The sequence below is a fragment of the Lynx rufus genome, unplaced genomic scaffold (genome assembly GCF_022079265.1).
Source record: "Lynx rufus isolate CCGP_SWC_20201006 ecotype Redwood Valley unplaced genomic scaffold, mLynRuf1.p SCAF_4, whole genome shotgun sequence".
In the NCBI taxonomy this organism is placed as follows: Eukaryota; Metazoa; Chordata; class Mammalia; order Carnivora; family Felidae; genus Lynx; species Lynx rufus.
The window spans coordinates 146,983,215-146,993,217 of NW_025814856.1; the positions used below are offsets into that span (position 1 = coordinate 146,983,215).

A 10,003-nucleotide genomic window follows, 5' to 3' on the forward strand; every position below is an offset into this window, starting at 1 on the left:
TTCAAGTAAGTCCTATGGATCAAAGAGGAAATAAAAATGGAAGCCAGAAAATATCTCAATAAGACAAAGATAAAGAGAGGGAATGACATAGGTTGTTCTTTGCATTATACTCTATATAATTTTCAGAAAACTTGAAATAGTTCAAAATTTCACAAGAAGAAAAAGCATGCATTGACAAATAACAAGATAATATTGATTTGTTTCTTTGACATTTCTGGCACTTTCAGGCAAAATTAAATTAAAAATCAATGGAGAGATTTCAAGTGACACAAAGAGCCATGGTCCAATAACGGACTTCCTCATTGTGGCCATGCTTTAGCACCTAATGTGCTTTCTGTGAAAGTTCCTGAGGGGGAAAAATCATTACGTGGCTCAATAACCTAATTTGGTTTCAAATAATTGACTTTGTTATAATCAAATCCACCCCAAATGGATTAAGATTTGCTAACACTGTTTCTCAAAGTAAACTAAAGAGAAGTTCGAAAATGTTCTGAAAAACAGCAGCACTTCTGGAGTAAATATGTTCTCCCTCCTTTATCCCTCCGTCATGCCAATCTTCCCAAGGACCAAAAAGAGACAACTATCACTTCAATAAGCTTTGCTCTGCACCGCTTCAAAAACATTTTATAGCCTCAATTTTTGAATAGAAAGTATAACTTATATATAGAAAAAGCTTTCAATCTTAATGTAGATAAAAGGTTCAAGAATTCTCAGTTCAACTTTTACTTCTTAAATTTGGCGCACTTAAAATTCTAACTCTATAAAATATAAGAACAAAATGTATTTCTTATGTGTAATAAGCTACACATATTAGTAAAAAAGAAGTATTTATGTAGTTATCAAAATAAAGAAAACAATAGGGCAAGGATAACATAAAAGTAACACCAAAAATAAGGGTTGGATCTGAATAAAAATATACATACCCAGCTTAACTCTATGCTGTTTCTCTTCTTCACTTCTAAGAAAAGTATCCAAAGTTCGTAGGTCTGTCATGTAGTCTTCTTTGTCAGTAGGCGAGTTATAGACGGTGGGTGAAGAACGGTAGCGAGATCTCAACCCACTGCCCTCCACTGGTCCAACAGTTGTAGGGTATGGAGAAGAAGGAGAAGGACTATAGCTTGCCAACTATACAAAATAAAAGAACTTTTTCTTATTGAAATTTACTTTTGTGTTGGTTTTTGACTTTCAGAAAGTAACGCACCCATTAGAATGGCCAAAATCCAGAACAATGACAACACCAGAAGTTGCTAAGGATGTGGAGCAACAGGAAGTCTCATTCACTGCTGGTGGGAACGCAAGATGGTACAGCCACCTTGGAAGACAGTTTGGAGGTTTCTTGCAAAACTAAACTACACTTATCATCTGATTAGCAATTGTGCTCCTTGGGACTTAGCCAAAGGAGTTGAAAACTTAGGTCTATACAAAAACCTGCCTACAGGTATTTACGGCAGCTTTATTCCGTAATTGCCAAAACTTGGAAGCAACCAAGACATCCTTTAGTAGGTGGACGGGTAAATAAGCTGTGGTACATCTGCATAATGGAATATTATTTGGCATTGAAAAGAAATGAGCTATCAAGCCATGAAAAGACATGGAGGAACCTTAAATGCACATGACTGACTAAAAGAAGCCAATCTGAAAATGCTGCACTGTATGATTCCAATTATATGATATTCCGAAAAAGACGAAACTACGGAAAAAGCAGAAGGATCAGTAGTTGCCAGGGATCGGGGTCAGGAGTGGGACAGGATGAATAGGTGGAGCATGAGGGACTTTTAAGGCAATGAAATTACCCTATATGATACCGTACCATAGTGCTGGGTATACAGAATTATATATTTATCTAAACCCACAGAATGTACACAACCAAGAATGAATCCTAAAGTAAACTGTGGACTCTGGGTGATAATGATGTACCAATGCAGGTTCATCAACTGGAACAGATGTACCACTCTGGTGGGGGATTTTGATATTGGGAAGGCTGTGCCCGTGGGGGGGGCAAAAGGTATAGGACAGGTCTCTGTACCTTCCTCTCAGTTTTGCTGTGAAACTGTTTTGTTTTGTTTTTTGAGAGAGAGAGAGTGAGCGAGCGAGCGCAGTGGGGAGAGAGGCAGAGAATCCCAAGCAGGTTCCACATCAGGGCAGAGCCCCAAAGCAGAGTTTGATCCCACAACCTTTGGGTCCATGACCCAAGCCGAAATCAAAAGTCAGTCGCTCAACTGACTGAGCCACCCAGGTGCCCAAACCTAAAACTGTTCTAAAATATAAAGTCTATTTTTTTAAAAAAGCACTATGTGCACGTCTTAAAAAATGGAAAGTTTGAAGAAAATAAGTCATACTTAGAACTACAACCTAGAGGTAATATAATCCCTTTTCATATTTTATGTATTTTCAAATCTTTAAGTTCATATAGCTATATCAATATATTTTTGTTTTTACATTTTTAAACAAAACAATTGTTTTTTAAACCTCATTTTTAACTTTTTTTCTACGAGAGAGAGAGAGAGAGAGAGAGAGACAGCACATATGTGTGTGCACACAAGTGGCAGAGAGGCAGAGAGAGAATCCCAGCCCCATGTGGAGCTTCAACTCACAAAGTGTAAAATCATAACCTGAGCCCAATTCAAGAGTCGGACGCTTAACCGAGTCACCTAGGTGTCCCTAAACCTCATTGTGTTTTTAAAGGTAACCAAGGATTTTCCTATAAAAATCCTCTGTAATATTATTCTTACTAGCTATACAATATTTCATTATACATACGTACCATTATTTATTTTTACATTCAATACATTTGAATTATCTACAAGATTTGGCCACTGTAAATAATGTTAACATCTCTGTACATAAATCTTTTCTTTTCTTTTTTTTTTTTTTTTAGTAAGTTCCACACCCAACGTGAGGCTTGAGCTCATGACCCTGAGATCAAGAGCCACATGCCCTACCGATTGGCCAGCCAGGTGCCCCTACATAAATCTTTTCTTAATTTCTGAGAAATGTCCTTCAGGAGATTCTTAGAACGGAAATGATCTGATCAAAGCATATGAACATTTAATACATATTCCGATTCTATTACATGAAAATGTTGTGCTAAGTACTATTCAGAAAAAAGTTGATAGGCGGACCTATTTTGGTATATGTCCATTTCACTATTTTAAAATGTTTATTGGATATAGAAGAATTTTAAAAAATTTACATTTAACTTGTGTTTCCTTATGAAGTTAAATACTTTAAAAATATGGAGGCACGTGGCTGCCTCAGTCAGAAGAGCATCCAACTCTTGATCTCAGGGTGGTGAGTTCGAGCCCCAAGTATGGTGTAGAGACTACCTAAATAAATAAAACTTAAAAAAAATACAACTACTGGTCACTGGTATTACCTAGTTTATTAACTATTTACTCCAGTATAGTGGCAAAAGAAATAAAGTTGAAAAGAAAAGAAAAATGTTACTCCTCTTCCACATTGATTTCTTTCTTTTTTTTGAGAGTGAAAGAGAGAGTGAGTGTGTGAGCAAGGGAGAGAGGCAGAGGGAGAGTGAGGAAGAGAATCTTAAGCAGGCTCCATGGTCAGCACAGAGCCCAACACAGGGCTCAATCTCACGACCCTGAGATCGTGACCTGAACCGAAATCAAGATTTGATGCTTAACTGACTGAGCTACCCAGGCGCCCTGCTTTCTCTTATTTATTTTTTTTATTAAAAAAAAAAAAAGTTTTATTTGAGAAAGAGAGAGCACAAACAGGGAGAGGGGCAGAGGGAAAGAGACAATCCCAAGCAGGCTTCATGCTCAGCACGGAGCCCGACCCAATCCCACAACCCTGGGATCACGACTCAAGCTGAAATCAAGAGTTGGCCACTGAACCGACTGAGCCACCCAGATGCCCCCTTCTCTAAGATCCTTCTATATGCCATGATGATATCTGCGCTATTCACTAATTGGTTTATTTTTGCTGAGGGGCACATCTTATGCATAATGTACATTATTTTATTTTATCCTCTCAATAATAAGTAAATATTACTACCATACTAATTTCAGATATGAGAGATTAGGTAATTCACTCAAGATTGTCCCAGGATTTCAATCCAGTTTTCTGACTCTAGAAATGCACTGTACTAGTCCCTTCGTTTTTGTCTATGTTTCAACATTTCCATAATCAAAAGTTGAAAAGTTTCTTGAAAACTTAAAAGAACTCAATGACAAAACTTCGGAACCCTAATATATTCTGCAGATATATTTGATTAAAGTTCAAATTTCTTCTTCCTTATTTATTTAGGTTTTCTACCTGTTAGTCAATCTCAGCATTTTTTCCCTAGAAAAATTACTATTCCATTTCATTAACTTTTCCATGGTATTAACTTGGTTCAACAAATATGTATATATAGCATCGATATTTCATATACTATGCTAAGAAAACAAACATGAATAAAAACACACAATCCTGTACTCAAGAAGGTTACAGTCTAGGAGAAAAAAAGATAATTAATGTTACCAAGTTTATACAGAGCTATTTAGTACAGATTAATCGTTTTTAAGAAATAAAAATAACTTACATATTCAAGAGTAAACTATGGTGTTTCCACTAGATGAGTATTAAGTAGCCATTAAACAGAAATTATGTTTGGTTGGTAAAACTATGAGTGATTTTTTTTCTCATGAAAACAAAAACTGTAAGTCATATCTGCCTATGGGTAAAATTTAACTTATACAAAATTTTCTAAATGTTATTATTTGCCAAAATTGTTATTGGGTAACCAGTGGTATGCAATTTCATTACAAAGAAATATTATGTAACGGGTAAGGGCAGTGTGTTGATTTCACTTCCAAACATTCCTCATTTAACTAGCAGCTATAGGGATGTAGTTCTAACTAGTGAGAGCATCTGAAAACGTGACCATGCCCCCTTTAACACTCCTTTTATATTCTTACACTTCAGGCAGGAGTCACAATTTCAAATTTGTCAATTTTGCTTCTATCAAACCCACTTTGTGGAAGTTGGAATGGAGGTTTCTAGTCATCCCATGAAGGGTGGTGTCCATCATGAAGAGTCAAACTACACAACAATCCCAGTTTTTAGCTTAGGAGATACTCCACATGATGAAAAGCATTAAGATTCTGTAAGGATATATAAAAGTTTCATATAAACAAGCAAAGAAAGAGGGCAAACATAGATTTAAAAAACTAAAGTAAAAAATTATCATAGTCTCAACTTGTTTGAAAGACCCTGCAGAAAGATCCTAGAGGGTGACTCTCAGTCTATTATCTTTGCAAAAGCTGATTTTTTTCTTTCATTTTAGGGTGTGGTATACATAACGTCTGAATAGGTATCAGGATCTGGGTTCTGTTCTTGGCTCTTAAATGGGCAATTTGGGCAAGTCAATTACCCACTGTTTCTCAGTCCTGTCAGTGAGAAAATGAGGAGTTTTGATTCATTTGGTGATTTTCAAGGTAGCTCCCAATTCTAAAATAATGTGACTGGCCAGGAAAAAAGATTCATTACCTTATTATAACCACTGATGGGAGAGTAAGTCACTCCAGGGCTATAGGAACTGCTGCCACCTGATGACAGACCTTGCAGCTGAGGGCTGTATCCGGTTATACAGCTGGTGGTGAACTTGGGGCTGGTACTGGGTGAACGAGATGGGCTATAGCTCAACACACTCTGACCCTGAATTGAAGGAGAAGGTGGCGAGGGAGGGATTTGGGTTGCTGCCAGATCGTGTGGAGGAGTAGTCTGTACAACTGGAAGGAAGGAAGGAAAGAATGAATGAATGAATGAGTGAATGAATGAATAAATAAATAATATGTGAATGCATGTATAAGTAAAATTTCTATAAAAACAGACTTAATGAAATGAATCTTTTTCTTCAGGAAAAGAGAAAAAGTAACAGAATAACTTGGTTGTTAAATTACATATTATTACCTAAGGACACAAAGTAGTGGTTTACCATTTCCATACGTTTAAAGTAAGAGATTAGCTTCAATCCATAAGGGTTAGTCATTTAATTTTAACTGTAATTAAACAATGGAACAAACTTTCATGAGGTTGTTGAATAGTATTTCCATTCAGTTTATACAAATAGGAATGATAATCATTGGCCTTAAGACAATTTATTATAGACTTGTTTAATATAGTTGAACCAGATGGCTTTAGAAGTCCCTTCCAGCTGAGTCTATAAAAAGGGTAAATTAAATTGAGAAAGATTTATTGCCAACCTTTCCCCCACCTTTGCAAAAGATATAAAACACTTACCAGCTGTTTTCAACCCTAAAAGTGTTTGCTGTCCAGGGCTAACAACCAGACTTGTTGGTGCCACAGTATATTTGAAATACCTCCAAAAATCAAATAAGGCGTTTAGGCTGAAGAGGGACGCAAGGGCAAGCTCTGGAAGAGAACAATTTATTTTTTTTAAGGGGGAGGATGGAAGGGATAACATTTAAAAAGGTGAGTGGAAAACAAAACCCTTCATACTTTAGCAATTTAACAACACAACTGAAAACTATCTTCTTAGTCCTCATAACAGTTACCATTTAATGAATGTCTATTATGTATAATGTCTATGGCATTTACTAGTAAATTTCAAAATATTATCAGGCACCTGGCTGGCTCAGTTGGTGGAGCATGCGACTTGATCTCAGGGTTGAGTTGGAGCCCCACGTTGGGTGTAGAGATTGCTTAAAAATAAAAAAATCTTAAAAAAAAAATCACTAACCCTCACAACCTTGTACAATAAACATTTTCACCTTCAGTTGACTAGAGGAGTCAAGTGACTTTTGCAAGAGCACACAGCTAGTTACCGAAGTCATGATTATACACTCCAGTATGCAGATCCCAAAACTCTTGCCTATTAATTTTTTTAATGTTTATTTATTTTTTGAGAGACACAGAGAGATAGAGCACGAGCAGGGAAGGAAGGGGCAGTGAGAGAGAGGGAGACACAGACTCCGAAGCAGGCTCCAGGCTCTGAGCTGTCAGCAGAGCCCAACGTGGGGTTCGAACCCACAAGCTGTGAGATCATCACCTGAGCCAAAGTCGGACGCTTAATCAACTGGGCCACCCAGGTGCTCCCAAAACTCTTGCTTATTCACTTGCCACACCATGGACTCCACATTAACATGTGTATTAGACTACAGAATTCACTTTAATGGCCATAAAGACTCTTTATACCCTCTTTATACTGAAGAGCAGAGAGAAGTAGAGAGGAGGACAGAACGAGGAACCTGAGGAAGGCATTAATGGAATAGAAATCTGATTGTTCTTGAAAGGAGACATGGTAGGGATTTAGGGAAGGCATTTCAGAGAAAATAAATGCGAATCACCACCACCAGAAGTTATTTTTCATCAGAGGACTCTAATGATTACCTGGAACTGTACTGTTTAATTTGTCTCCTCTACATTCCTCTACTAGAATGTTCCTTCCATGAGGGCAAGGATCTTGTTCCCTGCCTGCTATATTCCCAGTTTTTGGAACACACTACACACTTGAACATTTATGGAGTGAAGGAATGAATACTAAGCTGAATTAAGCATGAATGCAGTTTTTCATTGGTAGCAAACCTAAATCACAGTAAAAATTAATTACTTACCAATATACCAAAGGGGCCAGTATGTCACATTATAATATGAACTAATCAACTTTCCAGTCCTGAAAAAATTAAGAAGGCTTTTCAAAATCTTAAAAAACAAACAAACAAACAAACACAAAAACCAAACAACAGAAAACACCTAAAATCAAAAAAACACAAAAACCTGTGGAACCAACCACTGTCCTCTTTAAGTTTCACTTTTTTTGATTAATGAACTTACATTTCAGTATATATCATTCCAGCCACAGATACATTTAGGAGTCCCCAGGCTAAAACCACTTTCTTAGCTTCTGTTTCTTTTCTCATCTTGATGGTTCTGTCAATAAGGGAAGCACTAGGATTTGCCTCCCCTTGCATCTATCCAAAAACAAAAAAGCACAGGAATTAACGAAGAGAAATCACTTCCCCATTTAAGAAATCCAACTTGTGTCCTTTATAATTGTAACTAAAAACTGCACATATTTTCCCTTATCTTTAATGTCTTTCCAAAAATTTTTATTTCATTATTATTGTATGAAAAGGGAGCCCTAAATTATAACTTTATAGGCACTATATTGTAATCAATAGAGAACTTGCTCATCACTTCAGAGAACACTTCCAATGAATAAAAATGTCTTATTTTGTAATTTAAAAGGGTGGGGATTTTATGTGCAATTATTCCGTATTGTTTTGGAATGTCACAAAGACTAGCCCCTCAAAATACCAAGCTTTGAGAGAAAATATTCCATATTAGCTACAAGCCATTAAAGACTCTCCTCTTGGGGTGCCTGGGTGGCTCAGACGGTTGAGCCTCCGACTTCAGGTCAGGTCATGAGCTCATGGTTTGTAGGTTCGAGCCCCAAGTCGGGTTCTGTGCTGATAGCTCAGTGCCTGGAGCCTACTTCGGATTCTGTGTCTCCCTCTCTCTCTCTCTGCCCCTCCCCCGCTCATGCTCTGTCTCAAAAATAAATATAAATATTAAAAAAAATTTTAAGGCTCTCCTCTTACATCTTCACGCAGAAGATCGTAAACAACTCTGCACTCGGACCGCTGGGCGCCAAAGATCCCAATTTTGTGTTGCCGCCGATAAAGTGTGAGGATTGAAGTTTTATAAGGGTGAACGCTCCTGTTGTGAAGGGGATGAGAGCGACTGGGGAGTGTGCAGTTTGGGTCCACGTGGGATTTATATTTCCTTTGTTTCGCTAGGCCTCATCTCCGGCAGAAAAACATTAAGACTTCCATATCTGGAGTCGTTGCCCAGAAAGTACAGAGCAGCGCTCTTCCCGCCACCCAGTCCGCGAGTCAAAACTTCCCAGTCCCGAGAGCTTCCCTCCCTGGGTCTCCCAGCACAAACTTCAGCAACCCCTATCGTTTCTTTCTGCCTTTCCGCTATAGGTGGAGGGACGCCTGGCCACACCCCCCTTTGGCTGAACCCTCTGCAGATCCGCAGTCGTGGAAACCCCACAGCACGCGTGGACTCCGCGTCCACTAAGCACAAAAATGACCCCGAAAACCCACCATGTTCTTCGGCCGGAAGCTGCTGGCTCGCGCCACTCTCTACTGCACATGCGCGAAGCCAAGCACTAAGGCGTAGTCAACCAGTTTGCCGAACGACAGTTACCGGAAGAACGGACCTTCTCGCGAGAAGAGGAGGTTGGGGAGGGCGGCTGGGAGCCCTACAGCTAGGAACGTTACCAGGGAAACAGCTTTAGGGTTTGTGGCTCCCGCTCAGCTGCGGGGAGAAAGTTGGGCAGCAAAAATTCAGACCAAGCTCTGAACCCGCAGTAAAAAGAAATAACTGTAACAAGCTGAATTTCTATATACTAATATAACTTTAGCTTCCTTAGAGCATTTATGGACTCACTTTTTAAAGCAGATTTTATTAAGCAGGGTAGCCAATTGTAGGGTAAAGAATGTGGTAATGTGTCCAGACACCCATCAGCCTCAGCGAAGCATTTCTCACAAAAAAAAGCGTTCTGACCCAGCGTAAATTCTTAAATATCCCTGTGATGAGGTTGCAGCAGTGAGAAGAAAACCCCAAACGTGTCAAAGTTGCCAGTGGTTTTGAGGTTTAAAAAAATGCAATCGTTCCTTTTCTTGCATATTCTTCGGAACTGATCCTGAGGGGGAAAAGAGGTTCATCGGGAAGTTCAGTTTGGTTTCATTGAACGAATCCAAACGCCTACTTTGTGCCACTGAGCCGCGCCGGGATGCGAAAGTGGAGCTCCCTGGTTAGTGTCTGGAAGAGCTCAGCCAGCTGGTGGCCTAGGTGGGCAGGAGACGTGGGGGCAGGTGAACCCAGAGGCGTGCCACGGATGGGCTCCCGGAAGGAGAGCTTCCTGGAAGAGGCGACGCCGGCCTAAAGCACAGGGCCAACAGCCAGGAAGAGCAGGGCGCTGGGACCCGCCGTTGGGGATGTGGAGAAATGTTACCCTAATGAAAAC

General features: G+C 39.1%; 1 protein-coding gene across 3 annotated transcripts in view; it reads right to left on the bottom strand.

The window, feature by feature from the left end:
- The window catches only part of TMEM209 (transmembrane protein 209), a 35,685-nt gene extending 26,547 nt beyond the window's left edge, over positions 1-9,138 (bottom strand). For 2 of the 3 annotated variants that reach the window (XR_006965188.1, XM_047096441.1), the window contains exons 1-6: positions 9,078-9,138; positions 7,801-7,937; positions 7,581-7,639; positions 6,247-6,378; positions 5,494-5,735; positions 924-1,125 (exon numbers count right to left, since the gene is read on the bottom strand). Coding sequence is in view for 2 of the 3 variants with exons in the window: in XM_047096441.1 (XP_046952397.1) it covers positions 924-1,125; positions 5,494-5,735; positions 6,247-6,378; positions 7,581-7,639; positions 7,801-7,937; positions 9,078-9,080 (775 nt within the window). In the remaining variant the exon portion in view is untranslated. The other variant, XM_047096442.1, reaches the window with a different exon arrangement.
- Between the last annotated feature and the right edge of the window lie 865 nt (positions 9,139-10,003).